This window comes from Pristiophorus japonicus, chromosome 14 (assembly GCF_044704955.1).
Source record: "Pristiophorus japonicus isolate sPriJap1 chromosome 14, sPriJap1.hap1, whole genome shotgun sequence".
NCBI classification, from domain to species: Eukaryota; Metazoa; Chordata; class Chondrichthyes; family Pristiophoridae; genus Pristiophorus; species Pristiophorus japonicus.
The window spans coordinates 32,587,002-32,609,981 of record NC_091990.1 but is presented as its reverse complement, the minus strand read 5'-3'; the positions used below and the strand labels follow the sequence as shown (position 1 = coordinate 32,609,981).

The window sequence follows — 22,980 nt, the reverse complement described above, 5'->3', positions numbered from 1 at the left end:
GATTCTGTGAGTATGACTATGTCAGGCTGTTGTTTGACTAGTCTGTGGGACAGCGCTCACAATTTTGGCACCAGTCCCCAGATGTTAGTGAGAAGGACTTTGCAGGTTCGGCTGGGTGTGTCATAGTCGTGTCCGAAGCCAGTGCCGAGTGGTCCATCCAGTTTTATCCAGACCAAGTAAGGACAACAGATTTCCTTCCCTGAAGATCATTAGTGAACCAGATGGGTTTTTACGACATTCCGTTAGTTTCATGGTCACCATTACTGATACTAGCTTTTTATTCTAGATTTATTTAATTAACTGAATTTAAATTCCCCAGCTGCCGTGGTGGAATTTGAACTCACATCTCTGGATCGTTAGTCCAGGCCTCTGGATTGCTAGTACAGTAACATAACTACTATGCTGCCATTCCGATATTAATGTGGTTTCGCCTTAGAAAATAAGTGCTACTTAAAATGTTTGGATGGAATGAAGGTAAATAAATATATTAAAATTAATATTTAAACCAGATCACATGTTTAAGCGTTTAATGTAGAATGATAGAAATACTTGTTTAAAAGAAAATTGACTCGTTAAGTTGGATAGAACAACTGATTCCAACAGAAAACAAAGTCTTTTTTTGGAGGAGAAACTTTTACACTTCATTAGGAAACAAGTTCATCATATGATACATAAAAATGAAGCTGCCTTCAATTCAAGGTCAACAATATACTGAAATTGGATTATGAGCTCTCTTTTCTACAATACAATTATGACAAAATCTATGAGGAATCCATGCTATCCTGTTCATTACCACCCAAAGCACAGCACACATCTTCATGTGCGCAATAAAAACTGATTTGAAGTGTAATCACTGTAAGCCCCATCTGTCCTTGTATGGGCCCGTTGCTTGTTCTTCCATCAATGTCTATAGTGGCACCCACTTTCCATCAATGTTGCGCAGGAACGACTGTTTTCCTTTTCTTGTCGGTACATAGGAGGCTGTAGGATGCAGAACAGATAAACATCACCACATGAAAGCATGTTGGGAGAAGCTTTAATTAGTATTTGGGTTAAGATTTGTTGATAATGTTCTCTAGCACGGCAGATACCATATAAAATGCGTGAGACAATATTGTTGCTCTGATAGTTAAATCTCAGGTCACTGGCATCCCATCTAAGAGACTTGAGCTTGAATCCCAGTGCAGACGGACTTTTCGACTTGGATTTTGCAAGGATTTCAAATTTGCCAATCTTGCATTGTTTTGGGGAAAGGGCAGAACAAAAGTGTCAGAGCTTATTTCTCCACTTTTCAATCTCCTCTTCTTAGATGGAGAAGAACTGGCAACCAATGGCTCTGGAGAATGCGACAGAATGCGCTCCACTCAATAACCATCATGTAAACAGCAAAGAAAAAGCAGTAACAATCATTGGTTCTCCAGATCATACTATTCCTTGAACTGGATGTATTAGTAATTCAGTTACGCAAATTGGCAATTTGTGTCTGTATGAATGAACAAAACATTCCCATTTGCTTTTTGATTGGGCCGACTAACCATGTGGTATAAGCTATCATGGATTTAGGAGGTAATTAGATCACAGAGCAGTTAGAAGAAAGCAGCCATAACGATCTGAATCATTGGGGTGGATTTTCCGGTCATTTGCGCTCCGTTTTCTGCCCCGGAGCGGCAGCAATGGCGGCGGTGAGGTCTTCTGGGTGGGCAGTCAGCCTCCAGCGGGATTTTTGGGGCCGGCTTTGCGGCAGCACGGAGCAGTACCACCTGGAAGAGCTGCGTTGGTGTGCAACACCCCTGGTTGCGACACTGGCACGCTTTTTGACTCCCGCCCGACCCGTACTTCCCGCAGAGACTGACTGGGAAATCGGACGGTCCAACTTTACCGTCTGCGGAGAGATAAGTAAGGCAATCCGAAGGTAAATGCGATTGTTTTTTCTTTTCATTGTTTTTTGCGATTTATGATGTAATGGCGTGGGCTATTGGGAAGTTTTTGTGGGATTTTTTCAGGTTGTTTTTTTTCTCCCTAGGTGTCTCTCGGAGCGCTCCCAGCCTGCCTCTTTAGCTCGGGATTTTCCCATGCTCCCATCCTAGGAGAGGTGTACAACGTCTCCCTTAGCTCTGTGTTCCAGACTCACGGCCCAGCTGCCCAATTTTGCTGACTGAGGCGCAAACATTCCCCGGCGCAAACTTTACCGCCCCGCCGCCATTACCGCTCCAAAATCATCAAAGCCAAAAATCCAGCCGTTGGACTCTGCGGAATTAGTTTTACCGATGATGAGTATACGGACGATCTGACTCACAGTTTGCTCTTGCCTGATCTTGTATTGGCTGTCCAATGTGGTGCCCCTGATCCAAATGTGCAGCCATTCTCCTCCACCCAACACAACCCAACTACATGCTACTCCACATAGCCTCCTGGTTTCCAAAAGGCCTGACTCATGGTACATCAGTCATTGAAGGTTGGCATGCAGGTACAGCAGGCAGTAAAGAAAGCAAATGGCATGCTGGCCTTCATAGCAAAGGGATTTGAGTATAGGAGCAGGGAGGTATTGCTGCAGTTGTACATGGCCTTGGTGAGACCACATCTTGAGTAGTGTGCACAGCTTTGGTCTCCTAATCTGAGGAAGGACGTGCTTGCTATTGAGGGAGTGCAACGAAGGTTCACCAAACTGATTCCAGGGATGGCAGGACTGACATATGAGGAAAGACTGGATCGACTAGGCTTATACTCCCTGGAATTTAGAAGAATGAGAGGGGATCTCATAGAAACATATAAAATTCTGACGGGACTGGACAGGTTAGATGCTGGAAGAATGTTCCCGATGTTGGGGAAGTCCAGAACCAGGGGTCACCCGCTGCTTGGTGCTGCTTTCGACGAGGCGTGGAGCATTACCAGCTGGAAGAGACGGGCTGGTGTACAACGCCCCTGGTTGTGACACCGGCTCGATTTTTGGCTGCCACCCGATCCGTAGCGCTCCATAGAGCGCCCTGGTGGGACCACCTGTAAAAGCTGGCATTCCAAGCTGTAGCGGCTGTAGTGAGATAAGTAATGTCGACCTTTGGTAAATGTAATTGTTTTTTATTTTTTTGTTGCGATTTATGTTATGGTGGGGTGAGTTATTCATTGGGAATGTTTTTGGTGGGTTTTTTTCACGTTGTTTTTTTCCCCCAGGCCTCTCTTAGAGTCCACCGAAGCCAAATGTTTAGCTTGGGATTTTCACATGCTCAGCCGGCCTAGCGCCCTGAGAGAGATGTGTAACGCCTCCCTTAGCGCTCTCCCCCACACTCAGGGCCCAGCTGATGAATTTTGCTGACTGAGGCACAAACTGTTCCTGTGCTCAAACTTTCCCGCCCCGCCACCATTACCTCCCCGAAATGAGCAGACCGAAAATCCAGCTATGAAGTGTCCACAATCTGACTAGCTTTAATGTGTTGTGTCAGGGTGAGAGTAGTTTTGTGATACGTATTTGGCAACACTTGTTGAACAGAAATCTGAACTGGAAGAGGGTCCATCCCCTACCATGAGGATGAAGAAGCCAATGCCTCACCCATAATTAACTTGTTTCATATTTTAGAGATAAATAAGATATTATAAAATATATATATTTTTATGATTGATATAATATAGAAATGCAGTTTTAAAATACGGACAAAATAGCATAAAATTCGGATCTCATTGCGCCAATGAGGACCAATTTTGGGAGCAATGTCCTGCACCCGATTAGCGCCATGGATATAGGTGCTGCAATATTGACATAGGTGGCTGCCCAGGTGCCCATGGCATTAGCCTGAAACAGGCGTTAGGTCCCTTGCATATGTAAAAGAGGGGCCTAATGCCTATCTCAGGAACTCTGCACTAAGTAGCTTGGTGGTATGCTCCTCCTGGATCTACAGCACACCTGACAACTCCTGCTGGCCTATGATCAGCCCTCCTCCCATTATCCTCTCACTCCCCTCCCCGAATATATCTCAGGGCCACTGCCGGCAAGGCAGGTGGCCCGAATATGAAAGACTTACAATGGGAAAACTGCCTTTGGAGGCCAAGCTATTACAATGAAACCTATGGCTCAATTTCAGATGAGCCTCTGGACTCTGAGATGGGGTGTGCCTGAAATCAGGACATAACCAATCACTCTGGGCAGATTTAGTTTGAGCAGTTGGTTGGTTTAGTGGCATAGGGCCCAAGTTTCCACACGATAAAAAACGGGCGTCCCTCCGAGCTGGGCGCCCGTTTTTCGCGCCTAAAACGGCGCCGGAAAAAAAACGAGCGATTCTGGAGCGCTTTGCAGCTCCTTGTCTGCTTGGCGCGGCGCCCAGGGGGGCGGAGCCTACACTCGCGCCGATTTTGTAAGTGGGATGGGGCGGGTACTATTTAAATTAGTTTTTTTCCTGCCGGCAACGCTGCACGTGCGCGTTGGAGCATTCGCGCATGCTCAGTGTGAAGGAAACATTGGCACGCAGCCATTTTTGTAGTTCTTTGTAGTTCTTTGTAGCTGTTTAGTTTTTGAACGTTTTTTAATAAAAGTACATTGCCATCAGCACATCAGCACTGAGGCTTCTTGTAGCAGTGAGAAGGCTGCAGGAAGCCTCAGAAAGTTGAGGCAGCCGTTTCCCGACGACCTCCCCCTTTTGCCGTCGGGAAATGGCTCCTCAATTTCTGAGGCTTCCTGCAGCCTTCTCTCTTCTCCGCCAGCCGTCTGGAACGGCTCCCTTCCCCCCCCCCGCGTTCGGTCGGCTCCCTTCCCTCCCCCCCACCGCGTTCGGTCGGCTCCCTTCCCTCCCCACCCCCCCGCGTTCGGTCGGCTCCCTCCCTCCCTTCCTCCCTCCCGCCTGCGTTCAGTCGGCTCCCTCCCTCCCTCGCGTTCGGTCGGCTCCCTCCCGCCCGCGTTCGGTCGACTCCCTCCCTCCCTCGCGTTTGGTAGGCTCCCGCCCGCCCACCCGCCCGCGTTCGGTCGGCTCCCTTCCCTCCCTCCCGCCCGCGTTCGGTCGGCTCCCTTCCCTCCCCCCCCCCGCGTCCGGTCGGCTCCCTCCCTCCCGCGTTCGGTCGGCTCCCCTTCCTCACCCCCCCCCACGTTCGGTCGGCTCCCTTCCCTCCCCCCCACTGCGCTTGGTTGGCTCCCTTCCCTCCCTCCCGCCCGCGTTCGGTCGGCTCCCTTCCCTCCCCCCCCGCCCCGCGTTCAGTCGGCTCCCTCCCTCCCTCCCGCCCGCGTTCGGTCGACTCCCTCCATCCCGCGCTCGGTCGGCTCCCTTCCCTCCCCCCCGCGATCAGTCGGCTCCCTCCCTCCCTCCCTCGCGTTCGGTCGGCTCCCTCCCTCCCCCGCGTTCGGTAACGACTGCCTCGTTTTGTGACGCTTGCTGCACCATTCTTCCTGGCTGAAGCACTTTCACACAGGTAGGAAGATGGTTTATTTAATCTTTTCTTTGCTTATAAATGTTTATTCAGGTTGGATTTATTTGTATAATATTTGTATAAGTATAAATAAGGATTTATTTAGAATTTAATGACTTCCCTTCCCCTCCACCTCGTTCTGGACACCTGATTTGTAACCTGCGCCTGATTTTTTAATGTGTAGAACAGGTTTTTTCAGTTCTACAAAAATCTTCACTTGCTCCATTCTACTTTAGTTTGGAGTACATTTTCACTGTGGAAACTTTGAAATCAGGCGTCAGTGGCCGGACATGCCCCCTTTTGAAGAAAAAATTCTGTTCCAAAGTAGAACTGTTCTACCTGACTAGAACTGCAGAAAAAAAAATGTGGAGAATTGCGATTTCTAAGATAGTCCGTTCTCCACCAGTTGCTCCTAAAAATCAGGCGCAAATCATGTGGAAACTTGGGCCCATAGTGTGGGGATATGAAAGTAATTACGATTTGTATTTTAGTAATACCTTGTGATTAGACAAATACTGCTACAATTAACCAAGCACTTTCCTTACAATGGGTGCAACGCCTGTCCCTTTCTTCCCACACTGTTGTTCAGCGGGGGTGAGGGGATTTGTCCAGGGCTCCTCCCATTGGACAATGGCTGGAGTTAAAAGATGGAGTGGAATCCAAGTGCAAGATGGGTCTGCTCCATTTCTCAGTCCGTTGACCAGAGATTAACCCCGATGATGCCTTGGCCCCGGATAGTTATTTTGGGCCCAGGATATTTTTTTCTTGTATAAAGCCAATTTATTAAAACATTTAAGTGCCAATGCTTATCTGGAAGAGTTAGATTTCAGCATGTGAAACGAAAGAAATTTGTATCACACTGCTCTAGCTATGTCATAAAGAATGCGGTTTGAACTGGAGTGATGTGACTAGTCGCTCTGGTTTAACAATATCACAGGGTCCAGGGAAGTTACTGCTGGAGACATTAATTGTACTGACCCATCATAAATCTTGTGCTTCATTAAAAACCTGAAAATTAAAACGTTTTTGGCATTGGTGCCAAGCTGCTCACTCGGCACTGGATAAATTGTTCTTTCCCTTTGCATCTCTTTTCTCTCTCCAGCATTTTCCATATTGTCCCTTTTCTCGGTGCCACAGAGACATTAGGGCTAATTATGTAGTCCTGCCTCAGTGCCATCTGTACTGCAATTCATTGTGTATGCATAGAAAGTTGTCATTGCGTGAGTTTGCAAGGTCAGTTCATTTCCATATTTAGAATGTGCTCCCTCTGCACATTGGAAGGGAGCACATTTGATGCATAAGCAGAATATCTATTATCCCTTAAGAGTTGCTAGAAAAAAATTAACGGGATTTGTATGATAAAGGAGGTGGCTGCATAGTAGGGCAAAACTTCTTACAGTCTTTTACTGAAAATAGTTTCTGAATATTTGACAGCCATTCAAAAAGGCTGTAGGGTGGGCAAGAACTGGCAGATAAAAAACAACTGAAGGAAAACCAAATGGGGAGTCATGAAAAGCAGATGTTGTGCAAGTGGCGGAGTGGTGCGGCACCTAAGCCCCTCTTTGATGGATGACAAGGCGGACGTACAGCTACATGAGTAAATGGTGTGGGAGAATACTGCATGCTTTCAGTAACCTGAGAAGGTAAGACAGCCCAACAATGCCATGCACCAAGAATGCATGCCACAAAGTGCTGCATATCAACCTGTTCCACAAATGCTGCTCACCCATTCCAATCCTTCACATGAACGTACAGCTCTTCCTTCTGCATATTTCAGCAGGTTACGTTGCAACTTGCAATTGAAAGGCTTGAAACGATGACATCTTCTAAGGGCTGTACTCATCAAATCATTATAGCACAGTTCAGCTGCATGGTCACTTACAGACAGGAAGGCTGGACATATATCTGACACCACGTAAATGCCCCATCAACTAACAACACCTAAAGAATACTTCTCTGCTTACATGACAACATTGTGTACAATGCAGGGAACTGACCCAAACTGGAGAAGGGCTCAGAAATCACAACCCCTTAACTCCCTTTTATTCATCTAGTTCTACTTTAACCAGGAAATGCTGTATTTGGGGCATATCCATGCCAAACCCCACTCCTTTACCTTTATTTGCACCTACCACCCAATTCTGCAGCTTGCCCCTTGATGCCTTGTGGTTCTCTGAGCTCTCATGAAAGTTGGTAGTGAAAGACTTCCTTTTCATGTGCTCTTTGTTTCATTAGTTCCTATTCTGCTCAAGTTCTGTAAATGCTTCCAGTCTACATTCTGGTAACTTGGTGGGCAATAACATACTTTTTTTCCAGACCTTTAAAAACTAATGTAATGTAGTGAATAAATAAAATATTGCCTCAAAATTATCTTGCAAACACATATCATTAAACCCCCAAAAAATCAGAAATATTGAGAAAATCTTTTGTGCTAAAAAGCGTGCTGTAAACAGCTACGAGAAAAATGTATAAAACTGGGCTCCTTTATATTGTACATGGTGTGAACCTCTTGTGAACATTCAAAAAAGGTTCTGAGGGTAAAAATGCAATCTTAGGACAAATGCTGAAGAATTGCATCAGATGTTCATCTAAATATTTTGCATTTATTTTGAGGCCCTAATGAGGCAATGGCATGAAATGTAAACAAGCAGTCTAGCACATGAAATGCAGCTGGCCAAAAGACCCGTGGGCAGAAAGCATTGGACACCAATAATGTTTAAGGCATGCTTAGCCAATTTTCTGATACCCGGGGCCTGTTTCACAACTGCTGATTACAAAATCTATCTTGTTCCAGGAATCTTGCTGTAGTGGAACCATTTCTTACCACAGAGTGCAGGGCTGCAAAAATTACTCTATCTAGTTACAGATATGTTTACCAAGCACCAGCAATGAGGGGAAAAGGGAGGGAGAGAAAGGTTGAAGGAAACATGGCAGATGGAAAGGGGAGAGAGATAGAAATACAGGGAGAAGGATGGAAAGGAGACAATGGGAGAGAAGGGAATGAAGTAGAAGTGAAGGGGAACAAATGAAGATAGTTCAAATATGCTCAAGCAGGAAGTAGAAATCAGATCTGCTGCTTTCAAAATTCTTCACATGCGCAGGCAGAGGGAAATGAATTGTTTATACCCAGTGAAGAGTCCCTTTGTACTGCACATGATAGTATTCCCAACAAAAGAATATGTTTTTTTAGCACTGACATTGATAATCTTTGTTAGAAATATCAGTCATGGTGTTGGAAATAGAAAATATGACAATGGTGCAGCAAAGGGTGACATTGTCAGTTTGGGGCAGGGTCACATTGCTCGGATAGAGTGAAGCATCAGACCTGGTCCTGGGAAAGCATGAAGTTTAAAAGTGTTTTCTTTCCCAGTGCTAGTATGCTTTACCTTGATGGCCCCCCATCAATTGAGCCTCCCAAAAGTTGAAATATCAATCAATGGGAGTAACTTTCACCTTCAGCAACCCTGATTATAATCGCTCAACCATTGGTGGGCGTGCCTTCTGTTGCCTAGGCCCCAAGCTCTGGAACTCCCTGACTAAACCCCTCCACCTCTCTACCATTTTTTCTTCCTTCAAGACGCTCCTTAAAACCTATCTCTTCACCTGCGCTAATTTCTACTTATGCGGCTCGATGTCAAATTTTTTATCTCACAATACTCTTGTGAAGCACCTTGGGGCATTTCACTACGTTAAAGGCGCTATATAAATACAAGTAGTTGTTGTTGTTCAGTGGGAATGTACACCCTGCCCGATTTACTTTTCCATTATAGTCAATAGAAAGGGAATTTGGGCTGGGTATATAATGAACTGCTGATCCTCTGCCATCTGTCCTGTCCCACCACCCGCCAAAAGTGAAAATTACCCCCAGCAAATTCAAAATACATAGCAGGAGGTTTTAAAATAGAACAAAATGCTTCCTTCAACACAGATCTAGAAACCCATTTTACTTAAAACCTGGCAATGTGTAAAGGAAGTACCCTAGCGCACATCTAGCATGGCCAACAGGGATGCAACTATTTGTTTATTGTATTTTGTTTAATTGACCTTACGAAGTGTCACAGTTCCACTGTATTTTAAAATAGCTGAGTTGAAATGTCATACAGGTTTTGAGTATTTTCCAGTTAGGATGGAGCAGTGAGATATCTTCCTATTTCTAAGAACTCTTGGAGCCTTTGTGCTTGTGACATTTCACTAACAACAGTTGCAATCTTGCAAGACATCCCTGCTTGTCCCACAGGGAGATCCCTCTGTGAGTGTCCAACACAACCTTCAAAAACATTTTTGAAGGCTGGTAACTTGCAAAATATGTATCTTTGTGACTGGTGTGGGGAGAGTAATAGTAAATGAATCCAGCAAAAATTTTATTGGGTTAACATTTCCTTGTGAGTCATCAGTTTACTGCAAACAGTTCATTTGTCACTTTACAAAGAAGCAAACCAAACTGCTTGGTAATCGTGGGCTGCATTTGTATCTGATGTGCTGAGGATCTAAAAACAAAATTTGCCAAAACCTCAGTCAGCACAATTATCATGATTTTCAATGTGTGTTTTATTGGCGTTTAACATATATTGACTTTCATTTTGGACTAATCAGCTGCAGTTTCCAAGGTCAAATGGAATGCAGCTAATTTGCTTGGGGCCAGCAGACCCCACTAGGAGCACATTCCCAGTGACTGCCTACCCTATTTGGCCCAACAGAAACCCCATTTGCCTGACACTGGGAGACGAGGGGTGGGGTGTTGCCTCTGCCCATCCAAGACACAACCAACTCCACTTTGGCCCCCTGCATAGGACTCGGATGAACGCCTCGATGTGGAGACCTATAGAAGGGTGATGAGCACGCACACGGAAATGACAGGTGCAATGGCAAGGCTACCAGAGAGCCTCTCAGCAATGGCAAGGAGCATGGAGGAGCCTCCACCATTGCACATGGCTCTATGCAGAGCATGGAGCCCATCATTTCCAGTCTGCAAATGATGGTAGATTCCCAGAGAGACCGTGGCGACCCAGACGTGATGGCATGCATGATGGGTAATGTCGCAGCTTCCATTGCGGCACAGGCAGAAGCGACTCAACGTGTTAGTGCTGCAGGGAAACTCAGACTGCCCCTCATGCAGTCTCAGCTTGGTGGCATCCAATCTCTGGCTGCTTTCATACAATCTCACCCAAACTCTGACTACTGCCATCATGGCTGGGTCTACCATCGATGACCGGGGCTTTCACGGTGTCGCAGCAGGCCAGCAATCCGTGCTCCAACAGATTGTTAGGGATGCTGACGTGCTGCCCCGGAGAAGTGGCAGTAGGTCAGTGGAGCAGGAATCTGCAGTCCTGCTCCCACCACTGCCACTCCGCCATTGCCCTTATCACTGCCTGTCATCCAGCCAGTCTAGACTGCTGCTGCCCATGCTGAGGTGGTGCAGTCTACAGCCAAGCCTTCTAGGTCCAGAGCTGCTCGAGCTCGTCCTGCGAGACCATCTTAAGTGTCCCGTGCAGAAACTCGGCAGCCTTCCACCAGCCATGCTGCAGACACTGGAGGAGCACTTCATAGGAGCACTAGAGTAGGAAAAGGCACACGAGCGACAGGCATTAAGGGATTGCATAAGGGTGATTAGTTAATAGTATTGATGTCATATGTGTTATATGTATATAGCTAAATTGATTAATTCTGTTTGGATTCTTTTGTGGTGTTTCCCATTTCAGCTGTGACAGGGATGGTATGTTGGGAATGTGGTGAGCAACTGGGATCTGGGGTTTCATTCATTCGAAGCAGAATCTGAAGAGCCAGTCACGGACCACCCTTCCAGAAGGCCGATTGAGTGGCTACCTCCTCCCTCGCTCCTGTTCCTTCTCCTTCTTCTTGTCCTCTTCGTCTTCCACTTCCTCCTCGTTGTCCTCCTACTCCTCTCCCTCATCCTCCTCCTAAGGTGGCCCTGCAATCCTGGTGGCAAGGGCTGCACCCTCATGATGGCCAAGTTGTGGAGCATGCAACAGACCACCATGAAATGGGACACCTGCTCAAGCGAGTACTGGAGGGCTCCTTCTGAGTGGTCAAGGCAGTAGGCTGATGGTATGCTCGATGATGTTCCTGGTGGCAGCATAACTCTCATTATATGAGTGCTGGGTAGGAGTGTTGGGGTTATGGAAGGGAGTCATGCGCCAGGTGGAGAGCGGATATCCCTTGTCTCCGAGCTTGACGTGGTGGCTGGAAGAGTGCTGGCACACCGGTCTGGCACAGGATGAAGGCATCATGGCTGCTGGCAGGAGAGCGGGCATTTGACATAGAAACATAGAAATTTACAGCGCAGAAGAAGGCCATTCGGCCCATCGTGTCCACGCCAGCCGACAAAGAGCCACACGGCCCTCGGTCAGCAGCCCTGAAGGTTACATATCATCATCATAGGCGGTCCCTCGAACGAGGATGACTTGCTTCCACGAGTTCACAGGTGTTTCAATGAAGGACCCGATGTTCCGGTCCTGAACTCTAATTGAGAGGGTAGAAGATGTCTGTGCGTGAATTTTTTTAATGTGTGGTGACCGTTGCACACCAGCCACCACACGGGCTTGACAGAGCTAGGTCTAGGTCCAGTGGCAAGGATTAACCAAGACTACTGGAGACCTGCCCTGTTGCACGGACCTAGCGCGCGCACATATGGGCTGGCCCTGCTGCCCCTCAGCCCTTGGCTCTTCTGGGCCATGTATCCTCATCTGTCGCACCTCAGCCACAAACACTCGCCACTCATCCGCCCCGAACTTCCCACTGCTCTGTACCTGGGCTTTGCTGATGTTTCTGCCCACGCTCCAAAACGGAGACCAGGGTTTTGATGTCGTTACCCAGTCACCCATCTCAAAATCCTTGGAGCAGCTCGCGCTGGAGGTTACATATAAACCTATGAACAATGAACAATGGCGGAAAGGTAAAGAGCACCTAGTCCAACCAGTCCACCCCACACAACTGCAACACCCCTTACACTGAAACATTCTACACTCCACCCCAACCGGAGCCATGTGAGAGGCAAAAACCAGATTAAAAACCTAAGCCAATTTGGGGTGAGGATTCTGTGTGTGGTTGCACACCAATGTACATTAAGTGAGTGGTAGCCTTTGCGGTTATGGAAGACCTCAGGATTGTGGTGCAGTGCCCGCAAAGTCACGTGGGTGCAGTCAACAGTGCCTTGCACCATGGAGAAGCCCGCTATCCTGCCAAAGCCACATGCACTCATCCTGCTTCTCTCTGGTGATGGGGAAGCCAATGTAGTCCCTTCTCCAGCTATTGAGAGACTCAGTGACCTCCCGGATGCAGCGATGTACGAAGAAACTGCAAGATGTTAGCTATGTCTCCTGCTGCAGACTGGAAGGATCCTCTGGCGAAGAAATTGAGGGCCACGGTGACCTTGACTGCCACTGGGAGAGCTGTGGTGGCCCTGGCCTGAGGCTGCTGGTCTGGTTGCAGGAGGTGGCAGAGATCTGTAACCACCTCCTTGGTGAAGTGGAGCCTTCTAATGCACTGCTCCTCGCTTAATTGAAGGTAAGATAAGTGCTCTCGGAATATCCTCGGAAAGTAAGGCCTCCTGTTGGGAGCACTGATGGTCCTCCTCCTCCCTCTGCACACATGCTCCTGTCTTTCTTGCTGCCTCGGCTCACTCCGCCGTAGATCCTGGAGAGTGAAGTTGACTGCCAGTACAGCCCCCATTAATCTTAGCAAGCATTGTAGTTTGAATCTTCCCAGAAATAATTATGCAATTTTGTACTTGCCAGAACACTCCTGATGCCAGAGAACCTTGAAATTACTAAAGAAAACTATTGCGGTAGCAGGAACTAACACACAGCCACTCAAACTTCACAAACGTGTCAGGTGCGAGTGATTGGTGATGATCCCTTTAAATAGCATCGCTGGACCCAGCTTCCTGCAGCTGCACGCCACCTCAACCTGTCGTTGTTAATGCCAGCTGGTAAGTCCATTGGCTGTAAGGAAGTTGGGAGATCAGACGTCCACTGAGCATTGCACACTCACTGACGCCACGATCTTCATGATGGCGAGGTCCCCGGCGAGCAAGTTTACCAGCACCGCTACCACTAAGACCGATAATGACGTGCGGCGCTGGAACCGGCATCAGCTGTCAATGCTGTTTTAACACCATTTGTGGCGCTAATGTGTGGTGCAAACCACACAAATCTTTCCCCCTTATTGTATAATGAGCAGATCTGTGGCATTGTCCATGTAGAGCATTACCTCAAGGCCACTGATTTATGGTGACTGAAAAAGTCAAATCTGTTTTTGTTATGTGATATTTTGACTTTTACCTGTGCTTTGGGGATCAATTTCCACAAATCTATCCATTGTTCTGTAAAAACTGTAAATGAGTTGCATTTATTTTGTATACATTCCTTCACCTAAATGCACTTAATTTTTATCACCTGCCAATTTTAAAGCTGAGAATGCACAACACGATGGCATACAAGATGTATGAGTTGGAGGTAAGTATTGGGCATTTAGCAGCACTGGGGTGGGGGTTGCCTGTTTTGGAAGTGCCGGTCCCCATCTCCACGTGTCAGGGGTAGGTAAGGCCCACAGACCTCCCAATGTAAGGCTGCGACCCAGCCTAAGTTCAGGCCCATCTGGTGTACTTTCGAGCTATGGTTGGAATGCTAGAAAGACTACAGATTTCCCGCCTCTGTGTTTGTAAGTCACTGGCGGTTTAACAGTGGTTTCTGACATCATCTGCATCCTCTTGTGAGCATTCAAACACACAGTGCCAGCCATGTATTTTTTAAAATTTCAGTATCATTCTATTTCCGTTCCTCAACGCTAACCGCCGTAGTCTCCTACCTGGCCCTGGATGATCTTTGATATGGACATTTCCTGACCAGCGGCTAGTGTTGGACACAAACACAGCATTGGACATGTAGTGCTTGGGAGGGTCATGAAAATCAACAATGTCATAATACCCAGGGCCAGGAGGAGTCGGGTTTCTGCGTACTGGGAAGGGAGGAGCAGAAATACATATGTAATGTTTCTTCCTAAAAAAGATAAATTGCAACAGAACAATATGAGAAGTAACAAACATTTTGTTAAACGATACCAAATCTATGTTATAAAGACAGCCAATTAGACCTCGTGACTTACATTCCATTTGTGAAGCTGAACACAGTTCTTTTTATGATGGCTGTGAGTTATCCACTCAGCCTCAGTTGTGGTATTTATATTTGATGCTTGGCCCTGACGCGTTCTCCAGACAACAAATTATAATTTGTAAAAACACAGCACAATATTGCTGCAGGTTATTTAGACGGTTAGTGCTGGTTGTCAAATTGGTTCAGTTCTCCTGAGTTCCTGATCTCAGCCATGCTGCTGTGGGGAATTGACAAGCAGAGCCCGGTGCCTTGAAAATGCAGGGGTTAAAGGGTTGTTTTTTCCAGTCTCCTGCTGCTTGCACTGTATCTCCAGCATCTCTGGGAGTTCCGACTCTTCTTGTAAGGGGCAGAACTTCTGCCTGCCCGTTACCTAGAGGATGGTGGGGGTCTGGAACTCAATACCTGAAAGGGTGGTAGAGGTAGAACCCCTCATCACAATTAAAAAGTACCTGGATATGCACTTGAAGTGCCGTAATCTACAAGGCTACGGACCAAGAGCTGGAAAGTGGGATTAGGCTGGATAGCTTTTTGTGGGCTGGCGCGGACACGATGGGCCGAAATGGCCTCCTTCCGTGCTGTAAATTTCTATTATTCTAAGAGGCAAATGTTGTCAGTGAGGTAAAATTTCCCTGCACCAGGAGATCCCTCTTCCCTGGGTCAAGTCAGTCAGGATTTATCATGTCCTTGATGCCAGTACATCAAGTGAGTTGAGGCGTACTGGCCTTCAGATGGGTGAAAGTAGGCTCCAGCAGTGGAATCCACACCAGGAAAGTGACCTGGATCCCAAAGGAAGGGATATTTTATTTCAAACAATTTTGCGATTTGGCCCTTTCACAGAAGGAGACATGGCTGGGGTTGGTGGGGTTGCAACCCTGCTCCTTGGTGGGTGGTGTAATGTATGCACCTGTGAGTATGCTCACAGGTTTGTTGAGCTGTTGACCCTTTATTTATTGGGGACTTGGCCTGGAGGGTGTTGTACGGAGCAGTCCCGTGCAATAAATATTTAAGTCGGTTCACGGGCTCCCAGGCCGCCTGCAATTTCTGCGGTCTGGAGGAGTCCGTGTTCCGCGTATATGTTGAATGTGCGAGATTGCAGCCCCTCTTCCAATATCTGAAGGGGCTACTCCTCAAATTCTGGTTTCACTTCAGTCCCACACTCCTGATCTTTGAGCACCCTGTGCAGAGGGGGGCAGGCAGGTCGAAAGGCCTCCTCGTAGGACTGCTCCTGGGCACGGCCAAGGGTGCCATCAGCCGGTCCAGGCAGCGGGCGGTCGAGGGGTTGTTCAGCCCGACTGCCTGCCTCTCTTCCGCAGTTACATCTGGGCCAGAGTGTCCCTGGAGATGGAGCACGCGGTGTCCACCAGTACGCTCGTGGCCTTCCGCGAGAGGTAGGCACCGGAGGGACTGGAGTGCATCATCACCCTTGGCAACCAAATTTGAATTTGATCCTTAATATCTAAAGTTTAATTTATTTAAGTTTGTCAGTTTAAGTTTGCCGGTTTTAGTGCCCCTTTATAAGGGGCACATATTAATGTTTCAACTTAAAATAGTTGTAGAGCTGTTGAGTTGGGAGTGGCTCAGCCAGTCACGTGATGATCACAAGACTCAATTAAGCCCCTGCCAGTTGGGTTCAGAGGATTCACAATGAGGCAGGTGGTTGTGAGCCTGGTGGATGAACTGGTAACGTGTAGTGTGATTGTTAAACCTTTGCTAATAAACCAACTAGTTCTTAAGAACAATGTGTTGCTATGAATTCTTAAGCAAATAACCCATGAAGAACATTACAGGCGGGCACCAGATTTTCTGACCATGTGGGGCAGGCGGCCATTGGAGTTGTGCCTATAGCGACATTTATGCCTGTCTGCCACAGGTAAATTAGATGCCCTCCCACTAGCTACACAAACTGTACAAGGGCCCAGCACTGCAAGGCACCGCTAGGCATCATCCCGGCTAACCGTCGGGATTGTGTCCTGAGAAATTTCAGGACCCTAATGTTTCTCTGCTGTGGGAAAGTAAATCAAATGTTGAGTCTCTATTTGGCTGTTATCATAAAGAGGAGCACTGCAAGCATCTGAGATCACCCTAGAGAATGATAGGTCTGGGAGTTACCAACGCCAGAATAAAATTGGGGTTAAAAAATGTATACAAAATAAAAGCAAACACACATAAATTATATCATATGCAATAGAAGCATGTTCATTTTGTTGGAGTGAATACTTTCATTGTTCATTGAAGTGATACAGTATACATACAGCGAATTGATTGCTGTAAGATGTTTAAAGAATAAGTTTCAGGGATCCTTCACGTCCATTGAACAAATCGTTTGGCCCACCAACATGGCAACAAGGAGTTTCAGGGATTCTTTCACTGTACAAAAACTATTGGTTTTTATTTATTTGTGTGCGCAGTGCTTGTATGCTTCCAATGCATGAAAAAAATGAGGTCACTCAGAAATAAAGCCCTAGATTTTCAGATGGTAATGAGACAGGTGGAGATGGGCAATTCGCCGGGGAGCCATTCAGCTGGCTCCATGCCAGTCACTGCGACTTTCAGGGTTTTCTATCCGTTGTGTTCCATGCCTTTGTTACCTCTAGACTTGACTACTCCAACACACTGCTGGCTGGCCTCCCACATACTACCCTACATAAACTTGAGGTCGTCCAAAACTCGGCAGCCCATGTCCTAACTCGTACCAAGTCTCGCTCACCCATCACCCCTGTGCTCGCCGACCTACATCCCAGTTAAGCAACACCACGATTTCAAAATTCTCATCCTTGTTTACAAATCCCTCCATGGCCTCGCCCCTCCCTATCTCTGTAATCGCCTTCAGCCTCACAAACCCCTGAGATGTCCTCACTCCTCAAATTCTGCCCTCTTGAGCCTCCCTGATTATAATCGCTCAACCATTGGTGGCCGTGCCTTTAGCTGCCTAGGCCCCAAGCTCTGGAACTCCCTCCCTAAATCTCTCCGCTTCTCTACTTCTCTTTCCTCCTTTATGACGCTCCTTAAAACCTACCTCTTTGTCCAAGCTGTAATTTCTTCTTGTATGGCTCCGTGTCAAATTTATTTGTTTTGTCTCAAAGCACTCCTGTGAAGTGCCTTGGGATGTTTTACTATGTTAAAGGTGCTATATAAATACAAGTTGTTGTTGTTGTGACATCAACCTAGTGAATATATTGCCCAAGTATGGTAGGGCATATTCAAATGATACAGTAATGATGGGGAAAAAGTCTGACAATGTATTTCCTGTCATTATCAAGATAGCTATGCTGAACACTAGGAACACCAACATGCATCATGTTGCTATGGTAGGTGGGAGGGGATTTAAAATGTAAATGCCCATGAAAGACTTTAATTCCTCACAATATATATTAATGACTTGGATTTGTGTGTACAGGACAAAATTACAAAATTTGCAGATGACACAAAACTTGGAAATATAGTGAACAGTGAGGAGGATAGTAATAGTCAAGAAGACATAGAAAGGCTGGTGGAATGGGCGTACATGTGGCTGATGAAATTTAACTCAGAAAAGTGTGAAGTGATACATTGTAGTAGGAAGAATGAGGAGAGGCAATATAAACTAAAGGATACGATCCTAAAGGGGGTGCAGGAACAGAGAGAACCGGGGGTATATGTGCACAATTCATTGAAGGTGGCAGAGCAGGTTGAGAAAGCCATTAAAAAGCATACGTGATCCTTGGCTTCATAAAGACATAGCTTACAAAAGCAAGGACGTTATGATGAACCTTTATAAAACACTGGTTCGACCTCAACTGAAGTATTGTGTCCAATTGTGAGCAGCGCACTTTAAGAAAGATGTGAAGACCTTGGAGAGTGTGCATAAAAGATTTACAAGAATGGTCCCAAGGATGAGGGACTTCAATTATGTGAATAGACTGGAGAAGCTGGGGTTGCTCTCCTTAGAGCTGAGAAGGTTGAGAGGAGATTTGATAGAGGTGTTCAAAATCATGAGGGGTCTAGACAGAGTAGATAGAGAGAAACTGTTCCCATTGGCGGAAGGGTCGAGAACCAGAGGACACAGATTTAAGGTGATAGGTTCTTGACAAAGGCGACATGAGGGAAAACTTTTTTACGCAGCGAGTGGTTAGGATCTAGAATGCACTGCCTGAAAGGGTGGTGGAGGCAGACTTAATCATGGCTTTCAAAAGGGAATTGGATAAATACCTGAAGGTAAAACATTTGCACGGCTGTTGGGAAAGGGCGGAGGAGTGGGACTAGGTGAAGTGCTCTTGTAGAGAGCTGGCATGAGCTCGATCGGGCCGAATGGCCTCCTTTTGCACTGTAACCATTCTATGATTCTATGATTCTGAGTGGACCTCCTCACCAGCTGTCCCAGAGGCAGCCAGCCCCATTCACTGCTACAGGCAGTCAAGGCCTCGATGGCTTTATCCCTTTATGGACACCCTTTTCTCTTCACCAGCTCTTATTCCGATTTGTCTTTCTCAGGTCCTATGTGATGACCTCACACTTCCCCACATTGAATTCCATCTGCCATAGTTTTGCCGACTCACTTAGCCTGTCTATGTCCCTTTGTAACGTTCTGCTCCCATTTACACAATTTACGATGCCTCCTAACTTAAATTGCTCATTGCTTCAGTATTGCTGCTGGCACCTTTGCCATTGATGTCTCTGTGGTATCCCAACTTCCCATGAATGGCTCCCACAATCCTCTTCTCTCTCTGCCATCAATGCCTATCATAGATGACCGACCTACCATCAATGCATCCCAACCTCCACAGATTCGCACCCGACCAGCGATACCTGTCTTGGCTACCTGTGATTTTCCACCGATTCTGCTGCAAAAATAAGTGACTTTTATAAAAACAGGCCAGGGCCTGACACCTGCTTTCAGATGTTACTTTAAAACAGGGCAGATGGATGTGGTTAACCTTTTTTAAAATCCAGACGACTCATTGTGGCTGTACTTTAAAAAAAAAAATGGAAAGGAGGTTTGGGAAAAGACAGCAGAGAGTGCATGGCCAGGTTTTATAAATGTCAATTTATTGAACTGTTAGTTAATTTTACATGCGCACTTATTGGACTATGGATATTTTAGATCGTCACAGACGCCACTGTGTATATGTTTTTGGAAGCTCACATTCTACATTGTGCGTTTGTTTTAGCTTCCCACATACTGCATTTTATATTAGAGATTCAAATATTGCGCTGTACATTTTGTTTTAATTGCTCACATAATGCATTATGCATTTGTTTCAGATGCTGACCCACTGCACTGTATATTTTGGTATTGATAGCTCACATAGGAAAATAGGAACATAGGTCAATTGACATTTTCAAGACAGAGATTGATAGATTTTTGTTAGGTATGGTTATCCAGGGATATGGAGAAAAGGCAGGCAAATGTACAGATCAACCATGATCTACTTGAATGACAGAATTGGCTTGAGGGGCTGAATGGCTTCCTTCTGTTCCTCTGTTACACATTGTGCTTTGTTTGAAATTCTCACACATTGCACTGTGCCTTTGTTTCAGGAACTCGGGTACACTAGGGGCCAAAATAACTCTGCGCAGACAGTGTTAATCCCACCACCCCCCATTTAACAGACTCAGAGGATGCAAACTTTGCACTTTCTGATAGCTCAGAATCTCTATGCTAATTTTTCTCACAATCAGACCCTCAGACAAGAAAGTTTTGCTGTATTCACCTATCTAGCAAGCACTCAAATGGAGTCAGTCACACATACCAAGGATGCAAATGTGTGAATTGCATCCTCTCTTGTGCCATTGCTTTATATGGTTCATAGGATGCTGGTCCTGGGCTTGTTGAGTCATCTGGATACTTCAGGCGGATAGTCTTGGATTTAAAAGAAGAGACTATGGTCTTTGGTGACTCTTTGGTCAAAGAATGGTTGATTCTGTAATGACCTAGAAAAGAATTTCACAGCTGACACAGAGCATTTGTGGTGATGGTACAGTTCACAGGTGTGCAAAACAAATGTTCTATGCTATTTATTGACCCTGGGCAACTGCAACAAAATAATCTTGATATACATAGAGCTATCTCAAAAAAGTCAGAAAAACTCTTTTACTGAATGCATTGTGTTGTTACCTGAGACACATAAAGGGTCCAGAGGTAGATTTCCCTGCTCAGCAACCATATTGCTTCATCTACACACAGGCAATAAATACATAGAAACATAGAAACATAGAAAATAGGTGCAGGAGTAGGCCATTCGGCCCTTCGAGCCTGCACCGCCATTCAATGAGTTCATGGCTGAACATGCAACTTCAGTACCCCATTCCTGCTTTCTCGCCATACCCCTTGATCCCCCTAGTAGTAAGGACTACATCTAACTCCTTTTTGAATATATTTAGTGAATTGGCCTCAACAACTTTCTGTGGTAGAGAATTCCACAGGTTCACCACTCTCTGGGTGAAGAAGTTTCTCCTCATCTCGGTCCTAAATGGCTTACCCCTTATCCTTAGGCTGTGACCCCTGGTTCTGGACTTCCCCAACATTGGAAACATTCTTCCTGCATCTTACCTGTCTAAACCCGTCAGAATTTTAAACTTTTCTATGAGATCCCCTCTCATTCTTCTGAACTCCAGTGAAAACAAGCCCAGTTGATCCAGTCTTTCTTGATATGTCAGTCCCGCCATCCCGGGAATCAGTCTGGTGAACCTTCGCTGCACTCCCTCAATAGCAAGAATGTCCTTCCTCAAGTTAGGAGACCAAAACTGTACACAATACTCCAGGTGTGGCCTCACCAAGGCCCTATACAACTGTAGTAACACATCCCTGCCCCTGTACTCAAATCCTCTCGCTATGAAGGCCAACATGCCATTTGCTTTCTTAACTGCCTGCTGTACCTGCATGCCAACCTTCAATGACTGATGTATCATGATACCCAGGTCTCGTTGTACCTCCTCTTTTCCTAATCTGTCACCATTCAGATAATAGTCTGTCTCTCTGTTTTTACAACCAAAGTGGATAACCTCACATTTATCCACATTATACTTCATCTGCCATGCATTTGCCCACTCACCTAACCTATCCAAGTCACTCTTCAGCCTCATAGCATCCTCCTCACACCCCAAGAACAAGCAAAAGAAAATTGGCAACTTACTTATATTCTCCTGGGATGTTTTATCAACCTTGCAATAAGACCACTATAATCTGTGTATGAACAGCCCAGCGGCATAGATGAAAGAGTCAGATATAACATTGCCAATTGATTATCACTTTGGACCAAATTATGGGCAATTTATGTCGTGGGCTTCTACCGACAAAGAACAGGTTTGAAAGCACACAAAGCATCATTAGAATGAGAGAGCAAGAAAGAGAGATAAAAAAGGCTTGCATCTTTTCACTGAGGATTATATTTTTACTTAGACCCATGAGGTGAAATGAAAGTTGACGAGCTCACTTCACTACCCTGTCCTGTGAAACCACTTCAAAATATTTGTTTTAAAATCCACAGTAGAGTTTTATTGGAGATTTACAGTGGGGTTTCATTGCACAGGGGAAAGCGGCCAAAGATTTGTGTCCTTTGTTCAGTTCTCCCCACAGCTTTGCAGTTCCTTTCACTGAACCAGGAATAATGTAGAGCAGAGTTAATAAAAATAGTGGGGACTTATCTTCATGCATAAATGATACTATGAAGTAATGCCAATTTTGTGACAAAAGATCCATTTCCATTTTAGCAAAACTAATGAAAACGAGAGGGAGGGAGCTAAAACCAAAAAAAAATGACTTGCAAATCAAACCCAAGTAGTTTGATCACTGTACACAGATATTATTTTCAACTTCCTCAATGGCTCAGCTCGTTTCTCCAGTGAGTAACAATGCAGACTTAACATATTTATGCACAAACCAACTAAGCGCAGACTAGTAACTTGTATTCATAAGATGTGTGTACTTACATGGGGAGGGTCCAATCAGCGTCCCTGGTGGAATTAAGTCTCTCCTGGTTTTCGATAAAAATGCTGATTCAGCAGTGACATTGTTAGTTTTCCCAAGATAGACATGAGAAATCTGGAGAAAGAATTGTAAAAATTAGACCGATTTCCTTCTGTACATAAAAATATTTTGAATGAGTGCATGACATTTCTACCCCCTCCCCCATCTCAAAAGATCTTCTCAACAAATGGCCCCAGACTCTGTGTGCTGCATTGGCCAGTGGGACTGCCAAATAAATCAGCTACTGCCCTTCTGGGTGAAAATACTTCAAAACTATATCGTGCTGTTCTCAAATGAATAGGTCCATCCTGACATAATATTGAGTATTGATGGTTTACAACAAGCTCTAACCAACTTACATTGTCTCAAGCTGGAGTGGTATTCAAGCAGCATCATTGAACAAAATGGTTTGTCTGGCATTAATTCACACCTTTCTCCAGTCCTTGGCTGTTAGAAAGATTTTAAACCTTTCTGAGTTAAATTTGACAATAGCATTTTAATATAAATTATACCAAGTTC

At 45.8% G+C, this 22,980-nt stretch overlaps 1 protein-coding gene across 2 annotated transcripts in view; it reads right to left on the bottom strand.

The window, feature by feature from the left end:
• Positions 1-707: 707 nt before the first annotated feature.
• Positions 708-22,980, bottom strand: part of stpg1 (sperm-tail PG-rich repeat containing 1) — a 66,218-nt gene continuing 43,945 nt past the window's right edge. For both annotated transcript variants that reach the window (XM_070898466.1, XM_070898465.1), the window contains exons 5-8: positions 22,425-22,536; positions 20,246-20,426; positions 14,212-14,402; positions 708-981 (exon numbers count right to left, since the gene is read on the bottom strand). In XM_070898466.1, the coding sequence (XP_070754567.1) occupies positions 908-981; positions 14,212-14,402; positions 20,246-20,426; positions 22,425-22,536 (558 nt within the window). In that variant the 3' untranslated portion in view covers positions 708-907. The remainder of the gene's footprint in view (positions 982-14,211; positions 14,403-20,245; positions 20,427-22,424; positions 22,537-22,980) is intronic.